General features: G+C 39.0%; 1 protein-coding gene across 2 annotated transcripts; it reads left to right on the top strand.

The window, feature by feature from the left end:
* The first annotated feature begins 1,968 nt into the window (after nucleotides 1-1,968).
* hnmt (histamine N-methyltransferase) lies at nucleotides 1,969-7,684 on the top strand. 2 transcript variants are annotated; one of them, XM_049727062.2, is made up of 7 exons: nucleotides 1,969-2,165; nucleotides 2,999-3,145; nucleotides 3,575-3,627; nucleotides 6,164-6,271; nucleotides 6,378-6,508; nucleotides 6,605-6,698; nucleotides 6,844-7,684. In XM_049727062.2, exons 2-7 carry the CDS (start codon nucleotides 3,009-3,011, stop codon nucleotides 7,203-7,205), a joined length of 885 nt encoding a protein of 294 aa, XP_049583019.1. In that variant the 5' UTR covers nucleotides 1,969-2,165; nucleotides 2,999-3,008; the 3' UTR covers nucleotides 7,206-7,684. The 2 variants fall into 2 exon arrangements, with proteins under 2 accessions (XP_049583019.1, XP_049583020.1); XM_049727063.2 differs by lacking the exon at nucleotides 1,969-2,165 and adding an exon at nucleotides 2,654-2,786.
* The last annotated feature ends 8,585 nt before the right edge of the window (nucleotides 7,685-16,269 follow it).

The following is a 16,269-nucleotide window of genomic DNA, read 5'->3' as shown; positions in this document are numbered from 1 at the left end:
TAGTTCAAACTCATATTAGTAAAGGCAAAATCATGAACACTGTCGTTGTCCAAATTCAATTTTCCATTCACCTATTTAGTTCTGTTTTTTTAGAACAAGTTATCTTATTGCTCATCATGCACAAACAAGTATTCTTTGCACGAAGGACAATTAAAAACCAAATATTTGAAAGCACAAATGAAGTCATTTATTTTCTGTATATCTGCTTTTATTCTTATATCCACCATTTGCTCATGCAAAAAAAAAAAAAGTTTACCACTAGACTATCATCTCGATGGATCCTGCAATCAAGATCAACTCCTACATTTCCAACCTTTAGTGCATTATTCATATGACGGAATGGATTATTGAGTGATAGTCGGCAGCTGACAACAGTGTACGCTACCTTTTTTTTTTTTTTTTTCTTTCCTCCTGCCTCCACAAATTGAATATTTGCTCTGGTGTTACCTGACCTCCTTCTGAATGTATTACCGGTAACTATCACCCGTGGTTGTTACTCGATGTAGCAATTGTATTTCAGCAGCTGATTGTGCGCAGGTAAGCTTGATGTATTCTGAAACAGAAATGCTCAAAGTGGCCTTGAAAAAAATGCTCTGTTTTAATAGTTGTGTGACAAGTTCAAAAGATGCAGTCATGAAATTGGATCAAACTGTGAACTATGGATCATTTCTAAAGACCATGAACATATCAACTTTGCTGGCATTTCATGATTTCTCCTGATTATAGATTGGCTTGTGCGCCCCCCTTGCCCCCTTATTGTTTTTCAAATATCATGCTATTTGTGTTACTATTGTGTGTATTGGAACTCTGAACACTGATGCAAATAAATCGTGGAACCCTGTGAAACAAAGAATCACGTCTTTTTTTTTTTTTTTTTTTTTAGGTCTACACCTGTGATCTTAATCAGCTTTGTGACTCTCATGGCAGGGGGATGAATAATGAATACTGATCATTCTCACAGCGTCGTGCCGGATGTGAGGAGAAATGTGTTTAAAATCTTTGGTGATATCTAATGGACTCATTTAAGACTGTCACTTTTGTTTAAGCCAAGGTTCAATTCCAAATGCTTGTGTCGCGGCCATCTGATAGGAGGCAAAGCTGTGGGCTAATCTTGTCAAGTTAAATTAATTTCATTTTGGAGCCTCCACGGGCATATTTGCAGGTCTCTGTGACGATACGTGAACAATTTGACAATGGGGAAGTCTTGTAATATGGTATGGACTGCTCTACAGACATTTGTCTGGAACCGAGCCAAACAAGTGTTTTTTTTTTAATGATTACAATGATATTTGCAAGAATAGCTATCTATATTTATGTATTCACCAAAACGTGACTTTTTTTTATTCAGTAAAACAATTTTATTCAGTAAAACAAACAGGTAAGATGTGACAACTCTGATATTATTGCTATATTTTGCTAATTGGCAAATGTTTACATACTTTTATCCAATCATGAGGGTTGACAGGAAAAATGATGCAAGCACTCAAAAGTAATAAAAAGACTTTGAAATTTAGGCTGGATTTTAGAGAGAAAAGGAGGAAAAAGTGATGTAATACAGTTATACTTTTGTGTTGAGTAAAAGTTTCATGAAGCTGAGAAAGGCTGAAAGTGTGTGTCAAACATTGAGCAACAGACTACACTAGGGAGGTTCAAAAGGAGCTTTCTGCTGCTGTGGGGCATGGTCATAAAGGGGGGGGGGGACTATTTCATAGAGGCTGGCTTTACACAAAACAAAAAAAATCCCATACAGTAGTTGTTGCAGTCTTCAAACTCAATAGGATCACTCTTTGTAATTTTCCATTTTAAATTATGCAATAATCAAACTGTGGCCTTATTGCTTTGCTGTTTCAAACTAAATGTTATCAAATGTTAAAGGAAGACGTGTCAAATTGTTTTTTTGTTTTTTTTTTCTTATATACAAAGACTTGGGTCTCTGCAATGACTGCCCACCCACACAAGTAAGTAAATCGTGTCATATCTGCCAATTTCTGAAAATGTGCCTAATGTTGTTTTTTCCCAAGCGGCCTATGGCACCCTCTAGTGGTGAACCTTGAGCAATGCGTGACAGGGCTGTGGCAGTGTTCTTTAGCTTTTCCCCTCCAAAGCTGCAGGTAGTGCACATTCACCGACCGGACTGCGTACAGCTGCACACACCGCCCCACACAGTAAGTGCACGAATATTTCGCATTGTGTGAACACGATGAATGCGTGTGAGCAAACCGAAATGTGCCATTTCTGTATGGCACCAGTAGGCTATTTCACCTCACTGCACGACACGAGTGCTTTGCTGCATTTTCTTTCTCGTTCTACTTCCGCCCAATTGTATTGCACACATGTTGCAATAAATTCTTCACCACACGGAAAATGCTTCATAAATCGCCTCGATGGATTAAGCAATCCAAACCCGGTCGCAGGTTGAATGTTCGTCCTAAAAAGAAAGTGGTGACGTCACCGGTCAAGGGTGATCGCTGTCATCACTCTTGAATTCAGCAATCGCCCATTTAAAACAAAAAACACAAATAATTATTTTATTACTTCACATGCCATAGATTTAGGTACGCTTGTACAATGTTGGGAAATCAAAGATAACTATGCCTTATCAAAACAATAATGCAGAGTTAAAGATTGTCAGATGTGACTTTGATACTTAATATTCCTGTGTTGAATCATTTACAGTGCTGCCCTAGCAAGTTTTACTTCTTTCCTGTATGTAAGACTCAACCTGATTAGGTGACTAATACGATTTTAAGAGAACAGCGGAACTTCTGATTGGTTGTAAATTATAGGTAGGCTTTTATTTTGAAAATGTTTTTATTTTACTTATGTTTCGAAAAAGGGTTAGGGTTTTAAATTGGGGTTTCAAACAATGGTTAGGCTTTCACAGTACGGTTTCAATGTAGGGTTAGGGTTTCAAATTAAGGTTAGGGTAACCCATAAATAACTGAGATTTGTACCTTGTTGTGGTGAGTTGATATTGTGTTTTGTATTATCTTGCCAGACATAGCATCATGGCATCTCCACTCAGGAGTTTGGTCTACGATGATAACCGGTACCAGAAGGCCTTCCATCTTTTTCTGGAGCGCTCTTCTGAACATCAGTGTATGAAGGACTTTATTCACAATATCCTGCCAGACATTGTGTCCAGGTAATCCACTTTGCACACGTGTTCACATAATGATACTGTCACACGAAGTGTGGACCGAGACAACTTGTCCTCCGTGAGCTGACATTATGTTATGGTATGGCTATGATTTCTACCAATTAGCACCACCGTCAAGAATCTGGCCGTAACCTTTCAAACGAGCAAAAGTTGATTTCACAGTTGCTGACAATTGTCTAAACTCATGGGCTTGAGACGCTGTATTGGCTCGGAATGTTTTTTGTCATAGATCATTAAACGGAAAATGTTAAATGTCACAGAAAAGCTATTTTATGTGACAGAAATAATGAATCAAACGATATGAATTTCGAAAGATTTTGTGTGTTTGGCAGGAGACAAAAGGGTCAAACAGTGTGACCAATATTTGGCAGGTTGTAAAATGACATTTAAGTCAATCTCTTCTTTCCCCCATAGCATCGGAAACGGGAAGCCTCATCTGAATGTTATTGGAGTTGGAAGTGGTGATGGTAAGAGACCACGCTCGACGCAGTTTTATTATAGCCGAGCCAACTTCACATTTTATGATGCTATATAACTGAGTAACTTCTGTAGTGGTCAACTAAGGTGAGGACACATTCTCGTATCAATAACTAATGTGTCCTCAATTGCCATAGCACACAGGTGTCAAACTCAAGGCCCGAGGGGCAGATACGGCCCGCCCCATCATTTTATGTGGCCCGCGAAGGCATCAAATTTGTGTCATTACCAGAATTGCAAATTGTCTTCACTTTTAATATCTTTTTTGTAAAATATTTGACCAGTTTTTACTCGTCTGATTTGAAAACGAGTTATTTGTCCGTTTGTTTAGTAGCTTTTACTGTATATAATATGAGATGCTCGTACATTTATTTGAGTTGACAGCCATAATGGCCCTTGTCATTGTTTCTGTGAGGAAAAAGTAGGTTGCAGTTTCTAGGCTATGTACCGTAATTTCCGGACTATAAGTCGCGGTTTTTTTCATAGTTTGGGTGGGGGGGCGACTTATACTCAGGAGCGACTTATATATGTTTTTTTTCACAAATTTTTACTTGATCATTAAGACATCACTTACAAGTATAGTTGACCACTTCCCATGTTATTTTTAGTATAGTTGATCACTTCACATGCTTTTATTTCTTTATCTTGAACATATTCAAAACATAAAAAATAGAGAAAACGTCAAATAAAGCAATTAACACTTTAAAGCACCATATCCAAGTCCACTGTCTGCTGTATGTACACTTGCTCCATTTTTGCTCCTCTTATATTTATTATTATTATTTATTATTATTTGTTTATTTATCATTTATTCAATACTCTTATTTATTCATTGTTAGTGCCTTCTTGGTTTTTTTTTGTGATGCTTGTATGCATATGTGTACTATCTCACCGAGGGATAGTGGAAATGTAATTTCAATCTCTTTGTGTGTCTTAGTATATAAAAAAATATATCGACGATAAAGCAGACTTTGACTTTGATAAAACAACCAAAAAAAATTATATTTTCAGACGAAACTGGATGAGGGCGCTCTAAATTTTACCGTTGGCCGTGACTCATCAACTGGGTGGGCTTAAGAAAAATGGCACCAAAAAGAAACTCATATTTTGCAGGTTACAAACTTCAAGTTGTAAAATATGCAGCTGAAAACAGTAATCGAGCAGCAGAAAGAAAGTTTGGAGAACCGTGATGTACCAATGGATTACTATTTCAAGTGACGTCAGTAGCGCGGCGCGCCGGTTGTTTACATACAAACGTGCCCACACAAGGACTACCATCATTAGCGGTGACCATTTCTAAGTGACACGGAGGACAACGAGTTTGAAGGAATTAAGGATTTGGAGTGACATAGAAGGTTTGAAAAACTATTATGGCTTTTACGCACGCCCGGTCTCTACTGAGTCGGGGGCCGACGCTCGGCCGAGTGGCTGTCCGCGAACGGTGCGTGGGGCTCGGACATGGCCATTACGCACGCCCGGTCTGTCTGGAAGTCCACGCCGCCACACGCTTGGAAGTTTGTTTTGTTTAATAAAGAGCCGTTTACCAAACCTACGTCTATCCTTGTACTTTGTTAACGCTACAATATAGTTATATAGTAGATCTGTGGAATAAAGACGAGGCTGACGTCAGGGCGCACGCGCGGCGATGTTGACAAAGGACGAGGAATTTGATCGATGGATTTAATGGAATTAAAGTGCACGGATGGTTTGATAATATTATTGGCTTGTATTATAGTTATTTAAAATATAGTTTATCTATCGTTATATGAGCCTGTGGAATATTTTGAAGCGCAAGCGCCCTCAGCCGTGCGCACCCATTGTTGACAAAGAACGATCGATGGATTTAATGAATTGGAGTGACACTGATGGTTTTATAAACATGTTATTCATGTAATAGTTGTCCTTAATCACTCTATATGTTACGTCAGGCCCGTTCTCAGCTCTTTGTTTGTGTTTGTCATGTTAGCATACCTATCGTTTAGCCTGTTGTTGCTATTTAATGAATTGGAGTGACACCGATGGTTTTATAAACATGTTATTCATGTAATAGTTGTCCTTAATCACTCTATATGTTACGTCAGGCCCGTTCTCAGCTCTTTGTTTGAGTTTGTCACGTTAGCATACCTATCGTTTAGCCTGTTGTTGCTATTTAATGAATTGGAGTGACACTGATGGTTTTATAAACATGTTATTCATGTAATAGTTGTCCTTAATCACTCTATATGTTACGTCAGGCCCGTTCTCAGCTCTTTGTTTGTGTTTGTCACGTTAGCATACCTATCGTTTAGCCTGTTGTTGCTATCGTTTAGCCTGTTGTTGCTCGTTCATGACTGTTTTTGGTGTGGGATTTTGTCGAATAAATTGCCCCCAAAATGCGACTTATACTCCGGAGCGACTTATATATGTTTTTTTTCACTTTTTGGGGCATTTTATGGCTGGTGCGACTTATACTCCGGAGCGACTTATAGTCCGGAAAATACGGTACTGCATGTGTGTTTGGGATTGAAACTGTGCTGGTGCCTGTAGGTCGCATTGATATGGAGATGTTCTCTGAGCTTCATCTGAAGCACCCCGGGGTGACGGTGGACTACGAGGTGGTCGAGCCCAGCAGCCAGCAACTTCATAGCTACAAAGGTAGCTTGAGCTTTTCTCCCATCACGTGTTGATGTCACAGAAGGTCTTCGGGCTACGATGGTCTGATTGTGAACTTGTAAAATATATTTTGCATATACTGTTGCAGTGTTGGTGTCCCAGAAGTCTGATTTGGATTATATCACATTTAAGTGGAACAAGATGACTTCCTCTGAGTTTGAGGAACAATGGAAGTTAAAGGAGATGACAAAGAAGGCTGATTTTATTCACATGATTCAGGTTAGTGCTGAGGAAAAGTTCACAAAATCTGTTCGTTTGTTGGCATTTTATGAATCCAAATGTGAAGCTCGTTGATTTGATTTGTAAAATCGACAGATGCTCTACTATGTCAAGGATGTTGAAGCCACCATCGGATTCTTTCGAAGTCTCCTTGAAAAAAATGGGAAGCTTCTCATTATTCTGGTGTCTGGTAAGGGATCTAATCTCTCTGTGCACTTTATGGTCTGTCCTAATATTTACTCTACAGCTGCATCTCGATAATATAGAATAATGAGTCAAGTCAAGTTTTTTATTATAGCTGTAGACTGACATCTTCAATATGATCTGTTTTTCAGGTGAGAGTGGTTGGGGAAAGTTGTGGCAGACATTTAGGGGTCAGATCAGCGTCTGTGAAATCAGTCAGTGTGTGACCACGGCAGATGTGAAACGCATCCTAGACTCGGGGGGAGTGCAATACAAGAGCTACACGCTGCCTTCAGAAATGGATATCACAGAGTGTTTCTCAGAGGGTGATCAAAGTGGAGAACTGCTGCTCGACTTTCTCACTGAGGTAGATCGCTTCAGCCAAACAGCCTCACCGCAACTAAAAGCCGATGTCATCAAGTTACTGAGAGATCCGGCTTGTTCTCGCGAAGCTGACGGGAAAGTTCTCTTCAACAATAACCTGGAGGTGATCGTGGTCGATTCACCAAGATAAGAGTGAAATCAATACATGTGTGTAAGATAAGCAAAAATAAGTTTGAAGCTCCAGGTAAGCAACCTGATTTCAGCACTGATCCTCTAAAGAGCCTCTTTTATTCATCAAGAAATAATAATAATAATTAATAATAATATTAAAAAGGATGTTGCAATTGCAATCAGCTTTAATTTTTTTATCATATGGAGCACAATCCATTCTATCAACCTTGATTTGTTTGGATGTGTTCCATTTTTGGGTCTCGGGTTATCACGTTTACCTTTATTTATTTTTTTGCCAGTTTTCTTTTGTCTGCATAAAAAGGGCAAAGAAGCAAAACACTTTGGGAAAAAAATCATTTAGTTCTCTGAGCTGAATCATTGGGAGATATGCAGATGTCTCAAATATGTTGTTCATATTCGGTAGCGTTGTGTTTAGCACGTGTGCCTTGTAGTTCCGAGATTCAGGGTTGTACTGTGGTGTGTCAGAAGGCACAATGTAACCTACCGTATTTTCCGGACTATAAGTCGCTCCGGAGTATAAGTCGCACCAGCCATAAAATGCCCCAAAAAGTGAAAAAAAACATATATAAGTCGCTCCGGAGTATAAGTCGCATTTTGGGGGCAATTTATTCGACAAAATCCCACACCAAAAACAGTCATGAACGAGCAACAACAGGCTAAACGATAGCAACAACAGGCTAAACGATAGGTATGCTAACGTGACAAACACAAACAAAGAGCTGAGAACGGGCCTGACGTAACATATAGAGTGATTAAGGACAACTATTACATGAATAACATGTTTATAAAACCATCAGTGTCACTCCAATTCATTAAATAGCAACAACAGGCTAAACGATAGGTATGCTAACGTGACAAACTCAAACAAAGAGCTGAGAACGGGCCTGACGTAACATATAGAGTGATTAAGGACAACTATTACATGAATAACATGTTTATAAAACCATCGGTGTCACTCCAATTCATTAAATAGCAACAACAGGCTAAACGATAGGTATGCTAACATGACAAACACAAACAAAGAGCTGAGAACGGGCCTGACGTAACATATAGAGTGATTAAGGACAACTATTACATGAATAACATGTTTATAAAACCATCAGTGTCACTCCAATTCATTAAATCCATCGATCGTTCTTTGTCAACAATGGGTGCGCACGGCTGAGGGCGCTTGCGCTTCAAAATATTCCACAGGCTCATATAACGATAGATAAACTATATTTTAAATAACTATAATACAAGCCAATAATATTATCAAACCATCCGTGCACTTTAATTCCATTAAATCCATCGATCAAATTCCTCGTCCTTTGTCAACATCGCCGCGCGTGCGCCCTGACGTCAGCCTCGTCTTTATTCCACAGATCTACTATATAACTATATTGTAGCGTTAACAAAGTACAAGGATAGACGTAGGTTTGGTAAACGGCTCTTTATTAAACAAAACAAACTTCCAAGCGTGTGGCGGCGTGGACTTCCAGACAGACCGGGCGTGCGTAATGGCCATGTCCGAGCCCCACGCACCGTTCGCGGACAGCCACTCGGCCGAGCGTCGGCCCCCGACTCAGTAGAGACCGGGCGTGCGTAAAAGCCATAATAGTTTTTCAAACCTTCTATGTCACTCCAAATCCTTAATTCCTTCAAACTCGTTGTCCTCCGTGTCACTTAGAAATGGTCACCGCTAATGATGGTAGTCCTTGTGTGGGCACGTTTGTATGTAAACAACCGGCGCGCCGCGCTACTGACGTCACTTGAAATAGTAATCCATTGGTACATCACGGTTCTCCAAACTTTCTTTCTGCTGCTCGATTACTGTTTTCAGCTGCATATTTTACAACTTGAAGTTTGTAACCTGCAAAATATGAGTTTCTTTTTGGTGCCATTTTTCTTAAGCCCACCCAGTTGATGAGTCACGGCCAACGGTAAAATTTAGAGCGCCCTCATCCAGTTTCGTCTGAAAATATAATTTTTTTTGGTTGTTTTATCAAAGTCAAAGTCTGCTTTATCGTCGATATATTTTTTTATATACTAAGACACACAAAGAGATTGAAATTACATTTCCACTATCCCTCGGTGAGATAGTACACATATGCATACAAGCATCACAAAAAAAAACCAAGAAGGCACTAACAATGAATAAATAAGAGTATTGAATAAATGATAAATAAACAAATAATAATAAATAATAATAATAAATATAAGAGGAGCAAAAATGGAGCAAGTGTACATACAGCAGACAGTGGACTTGGATATGGTGCTTTAAAGTGTTAATTGCTTTATTTGACGTTTTCTCTATTTTTTATGTTTTGAATATGTTCAAGATAAAGAAATAAAAGCATGTGAAGTGATCAACTATACTAAAAATAACATGGGAAGTGGTCAACTATACTTGTAAGTGATGTCTTAATGATCAAGTAAAAATTTGTGAAAAAAAACATATATAAGTCGCTCCTGAGTATAAGTCGCCCCCCCACCCAAACTATGAAAAAAACCGCGACTTATAGTCCGGAAATTACGGTAATTAACTTTGATTGCAATGTTTCAACTTGTCAATAATTTTTTAATCTTTACTAGTTGTATTTCAAAATAGACAAATAAATCTGATGATTTGAACTGTATTAACACTTTTTTTGCAAAATAATCTGAAATATTTAATTAAATGTATTGATTAATGGTTATTTGGTGTGTGCGTGTGACTGGCAACGAAACATAAATTAGCAGCCAAAAAGAATATTGCAACATAATTTTGATGTAATTCACTTTAAAGGATCCTTTGAGTTTGGTTATGTTATGTGCCTTGATGCAAGCATTAAAAAGAGTGAACTAATTACATTTCAGTACTGGATTTAAATTAGTTTAAGGCATTGGCACCATCTTGAGGGCAGTATGAGTAGGTGTGAGTGTGAAATATGGCATAAGGCTCATCGACGTTTTAAAAAAAAAAAACTGCGAGAAGCTGTTGTTTCATTCGTGCGCAAATTATTTTTAATGTTTATCGTTTTCATTTTTCTATCTTTGCGATTTACAGGATTTTAATATTAGTTGTCATGGTAAATTTAGCAAGTTATGCATTATTATGGTTTTTTGATTTACCATGCGTTATGATTATTCTGTTTATACACATCTTTGGTGAGATAGTTTCTTTTTTTTTTTTTTTAAAGATATTTCAACTTGTTCATGTATTTTTACAGTACATAACTTTTGACCTAAACAACAGTTGCACCTTAAGCCCAGCGGATGGCAGTAGATGTGCAGGAATGGCCCAAACTGAATCGATGTGCTTAAAAAGCTCACCAACAGAGGGCACAATGACTTCACGTTCAGACAGCAGACACAACTAATAATAATAATAATAAAAGCATTCATGAGCATTAAGGTTTAAACAATAACAAACATGCTTTTAAATGTTCATAATGATGGCTGACTTTAAAATGTAACATTTAAATTTTTAGTTATAATGCGACTGCATACACACACACACATACACACACATAACACATGTCAAGCTACTCAGGTCTTGTCAGAAGCTGTCTAGTAAATGCGTTCTGGCTGCTCATTTACCTCATTAGCTTTAATAGATCAGTAATTGAAATTCATCCGAAATTCTTGTCCATGCACTCCCCTCAACACATCCCCCTTCCCCATCCCCTGCTGATGTCGATGCGTTTTCCAGCACCTGTTCAGGCTTCATTAAAGGAGGTCCTCACTGGGCCCTCGCACACCACCAAGTGACAGAGCATTAGTCACTGAGATAATCAACCTCAACACACTACTGACGCTAATTCTCTTCAAGAATTATGCGACTTGGCGTCTTATCACACGAGATGAATACATTTCCACAGATCATCGGAAACTATAGCATGATGACGTGCAGTTTTGTTCTAATTGTCCACGACGGTTCTGATAATGAAGTGTGAAATCCATCCATTCACACCAAGCACGTCGGATGTTGCTCACGTGCCAACACGCTGATTTGGAGACACCTTTAGGTGAAGTTCTTCATCCGAAAAGAAGCCAACCTGCTTTGCTCCATCTGGCCGGCAATCACAGATGAACCTTCAGCCTCTGGCTCACCCTAATGAGCAAATGCAGTCATTATTTTTTATCTGAGGAGGCTTTACTCCTTTTAGTCACGCTAAAGCAAGCTACATTGCTACATGATTTATTCAGGATGGACTATTGCCAAAAACAAAACAGTCACGGTTTCATGTTTTATAATGGGGTGGATGTATAAACAAATACAATTTTAAATATCAAATCAAATTCTGGAGGGCCTTAACTGGTGCTACATAGATTCCTGACGGCACTTTCTTAGTTCCATGGTTGCACCATCACCTGCCACTGACATGAATTTGAGAGCTTTTCAATTTCTTCTTTTTAACTTCCGTTTTTAACCCGAGTGAAGTAACCGGCCAAGAAATTAGAATTTGCCAGAGCCTCTGTTTGTCCCTACGAGCTTCTTTGAGTGCAGCAAAAGTTTGAATTCCTCGGTCACTTCTTGGCTGGTTTTATTCGATAAGTTATAAAATAACAATTAAAAATTAAATAGAGGCATGAGATGAGGCTGCAGAGGCATTTAATGGTATTCTATCAAGTGATGCAGTTTCAAAATACAATATAACAAAAAAAAGTTACTTACTGCAAATTTGACCTTTTACAATCATAATAATAAACATAAAAACGTCTCTGAAAGAGTCACTGTTTATTTAGTGTATGCAAATGTATTTTTCTTCCTTTGGCCGCAAAAGGTAAAATGGTGAAAAGTTTTTGTTAATTCAACTTTTATATCAACACAACAACTTTTTCCCCTCCATTTTGTTATTGTCTGCACATTTGTCATAAAGTGCCTGGACTCCACTTATCTTTGAGGACAAACCTTCGATGGCATCTGAGTATATTTTTCGGAGCTTGGATATTCAGCGCATGGCCAAATTCTCTCTTGAGATGTTTATCTTCTTTAATATGGCTTCTCTCCTCGCCACACTGGCCAAGAGTCATCTTCTATCAGCTATCATGTCAGGGGAGCTCTCGGAGAACCTAGCAGCACGTAAAGTGGCCCCTAAAATACATCACGCACCCTCTAATGGGCAGAGGCTGCTCCCGGGCCTTGAAATATAGCTCTGATATCAGTCGTGTAAATGGCTCGCCTCTGTGACATATTTCATCCAGGAGAATTAGTCCTGTTTAGCAGGTGCTGTTATATAGCAGCTGTCCTCCACGGGACTGGGTCCAGCACAATATGGCTGTTTGATTGACGACTTCTAACAGTCCCCTCCTCCATTTAATTCGCCTGGATAACAGCGTTATAGTGAGTACGGGACAGTGTGGGCTTGAATGGCTCAGTTGGTTATTTGGATTTTCTCTCTGCTTGTTGGTTGAACTTCGCAGAAGAGAAGCGATGGCGTAAACTCGCCAGTTGAAATCAATCTAAGCCGATTAGGCATAAATCAGAAAGGGGTGGAAAGTGGTGACTTGGCTCTAATCATGTTTTTGTTTGTATGTCTCGTTAATCTAGTGGTTCAAGGCCTCGTTAGTCGTATCCTAAGCGCTGCTCTCGTGGGAATGAATGTGGACTAGTTGCGCTGATAAGCAGCTCGTTATATTCGATGTGCAACGTATTGAACCAGAAGTACACACACGAAAAAAATACAACACAAATTGACCCTATTCATTATAAAATTGGCATTTTATTCCGGTACTGTTAATGCGGGCAGCATTTATCGATATTAGTGGTATTATTGGCTTACTGGTACGAGCTGAATCAAATTTGCCTGATTAATTAAGAAATTAAGAATAAATTAACTAAATAAAAATATGAATAGACAATAAATAAAAAACTGTGCGATTCTACCACGTTGCCATTTTCTTATCCGGACGAGTGAAAAGCTGTGAGCTTTCTACTATCTCACCTGAGAATTATTCTATGAAAAATGGAATTTAACATTTAAGCAGTGGAAGAGCAGCAAATCTGTCGCGCATTGGAGCTTGAAATTGGCCAAATGAAAAATACCAAACATGCCCAGTTTGTAGGTTTGAGGCACTGGCAAAGGATTTGAAACGCTCCATGCCAAGTGAGCGCTACAGATGTTTATCCGCTGCATTTTATTAGTGAGGATGATTTTGTCTGTTGTGTTGGAGAGCAGCTCGAAGAAGTGATCATAACGCAGAACAATCCTGCCACAAGTTAATACCCGCAGCGGGGATATTTGTACTTAATCCCCGTTATGAGAAAAAGAAAATCAGACCTTACAGTTCCCTGCAGCTCTGCTCTGACTTTATTATTCTTTAGTACTTTAATCTACATGTATCTCATCTTCTGCCTTTATTAAATGCTGGTTCTGTCTCATTCGCCGGATCTTAAAAATCCTCTGTCTCGTGGGCATCAGCTTGATTGTGCAAAGGAAATGAAGAAAAAAACTTTGGAGCGCTATTTAAATTGGGACTCCCAGGAGTGACCCCTCTGTCTTAATAACCCACAATTAGATTGCCTTGGTCCTTTTTGTTTTTTATTTTTTTTTCCCCCAACCCTGGCTTAACGTCTGATAAAATGTGTGTCATCTTTTTCTACTCCCAAGAAATGTTTACAGCAGAGGTGTCTAAACTTTTTTATTCTTGGGTTGCAGACTGAAAAAAAAATGTGAATAAGACAAATAGTTGAGGAGTTTGGGGGGGGGGGGATTCCTCTGCCCTGTATCCCACCAGACTAGATCCACCCCTGGACTGAACAGCAACCAAATTTATTTTTGTATTAGATTTGAAACCAAATGACAAAATAATTTTTTCGTTTGCAATTTGCAAATGGAAAGAATAAAAAAATCAGATGTTTCATATTTTTTTAAGTTTTTAAGATACTCAGCTTTATAAATCCCAATGTGCTTCTGCGCAGCCGTTTGAAGAAAATCATGATTGATTAACAGTTGCCAGTCTACACCTTTCTTACATTTGTTGCCGTGCTCTTCCGATATTTGTGTCTCACAAGATTCAATTGGACTTGCAAATCGATGCGGGTATTGAAATATTAAAATGTGAATAAGACAAATAGTTGAGGAGTTTGGGAGGGGGGGGGGGATTCCTCTGCCCTGTATCCCACCAGACTAGATCCACCCCTGGACTGAACAGCAAGCAAATTTATTTTTGTATTAGATTTGAAACCAAATGACAAAATAATGAGTTGCTGTTTCATTTTTTGTTTGCCATTTGCAAATGGAAAGAATACAAAAATCATATGTTTCATATTTTTTTAAGTTTTTAAGATACTCAGCTTTATAAATCCCAATGTGCTTCTGCGCAGCCGTTTGAAGAAAATCATGATTGATTAACAGTTGCCAGTCTACACCTTTCTTACATTTGTTGCCGTGCTCTGCCGATATTTGTGTCTCACAAGATTCAATTGGACTTGCAAATCGATGCGGGTATTGATGGCTGTCAAATAAAACCCATTATGGTGAACAGATCTAATTCTTCATTTGGAATTGATTTCATTTTCAATGACCCATGCACGTTCAGCGGAGCACACAAGCACCACAGTGACGTTTCGGCGGGTAGACGTTATTCATCACCAACAAAATGTCCCGTCCTCGCACTCCAATAAAAAGCAGAGTAATGACGCTTCTGTGGGCGCTGTCACCTCAACACTGCTTCATAAAGGATGACACAATTATACTTTACCAGCTCACCAAAAGTGCTGACATGAAAATCCAATATAAACTGTAGATGAGAGTGTTGGTATCTCGGAGTCCCAGCTTTGGACAAGCACACTTTTGCTTTAAGATGTTCCTCAACAAATATTCACAACTGACACTTTAGACTTTCAAAGAGGCAGTAGCAATTTTGTATTAGATAGATCGATAGCTGTGCACAACCGGATCGCAGAGCATAAAGCTGTGGTTATATACCGTTTGTGTTTTGTACAGTATTCAATTCAGACTATTGATTAAAATTAATTCATGAATAATTATTTGGAATTTCCCTGCTCAAAAATATTTACTCCACATTGGTTTCCATAATCATGCACCTTTTGTGTCACGTGTAGAATAATCTTCCGAGCTTATATACAGCCCAATGTGCACATCTCATTTCCCTTATAGAGACATTTGCCTGCAAACAGCATTCTAATGCCGCATTAGCATCACTCGGTCAGCTTGGTGCTTTTTTTTTTGTGTCTCAAGTATGATGGATGACGGCATTAAAAGAGGGCCTAAACCTGAAATCTGGCTTTTTCCGAGACAGTCAAAGTGATGGCGCAGACAGCCGAGCACCACCGCCCTCCTGCTTGTTGCTTTCCGCTAGCAGACTATGGCAGCTTCTTAGCGGACGGCGGGAATTCTTCTTCTTTTTTTTTTCTTTATTATTCCTTTGAGAGACACATCTGGCCTTGGATAATCTCTCCTTCGTCTTTTCCCGCGTAATACATGCAAAGCCCTGCCATACGTAGTTCCCCGATTGTTCTTTTTTTCCACCCTCCTTGACGAGGTCAAAGACCGTATATCTACATGTTGACACGGTTTCTATTGTTTTCCATTCCTCCCTCTCCACTAAATAGACTTAAGACACTGCCACAGTTGCATAACTGCCCCCCCCCTTCATTCATTTACATTCTTGATGAAATAACAAGTAATGCATAGAGTCTAGCTGTCCAAATAATGATTTGAGAAAGTAAATCAGGAGCAGATTGAGACTGAATAACATGCAATGTTAATGGTAATGGAATGTGGAGCCTGTAGCCGAAATGCCTCGCGCATGACAAATATAATGCACCTGCAGTGGCTCACTTGTTTATTTATTAACAAAGGAATTGTCTGCTTCACTTTGCTATCACTGAGGCTTGACAGCTGCAGACTCCAGGTGATGCATGAGCCAATATGTGGACTGGAGAGAGCTCAACGTCGCACATCAATATGAAAATCAGTTTCTGGCTGAAATAGCTCAGGGCAGTACATCCAGCTCCAAAAAGTGACTAATCTTTGGGTCATAAACCCTGCACAAGATGCCCGGGGTCTTTTTTTCGAGAGACAGCATTCAGAAATGCCATCATTTTCCGTTCCATGAGCCAAGGACCTCAC

The sequence above is a fragment of the Syngnathus scovelli genome, chromosome 8 (assembly GCF_024217435.2).
Source record: "Syngnathus scovelli strain Florida chromosome 8, RoL_Ssco_1.2, whole genome shotgun sequence".
NCBI classification, from domain to species: Eukaryota; Metazoa; Chordata; class Actinopteri; order Syngnathiformes; family Syngnathidae; genus Syngnathus; species Syngnathus scovelli.
Note: the sequence above shows the minus strand (reverse complement) of the source record. Positions and strands in the feature narration are given on the sequence as shown.

Excerpts from the sequence above, each read along its gene's own strand:
- hnmt (XM_049727062.2), top strand. The coding sequence starts at position 3,009 with ATGGCATCTCCACTCAGGAGTTTGGTCTACGATGATAACCGGTACCAG. Across the intron at positions 6,272-6,377 it reads GCAACTTCATAGCTACAAAG|TGTTGGTGTCCCAGAAGTCT; the intron begins GTAGCTTGAGCT and ends ATACTGTTGCAG. Across the intron at positions 6,699-6,843 it reads TCTCATTATTCTGGTGTCTG|GTGAGAGTGGTTGGGGAAAG; the intron begins GTAAGGGATCTA and ends TCTGTTTTTCAG.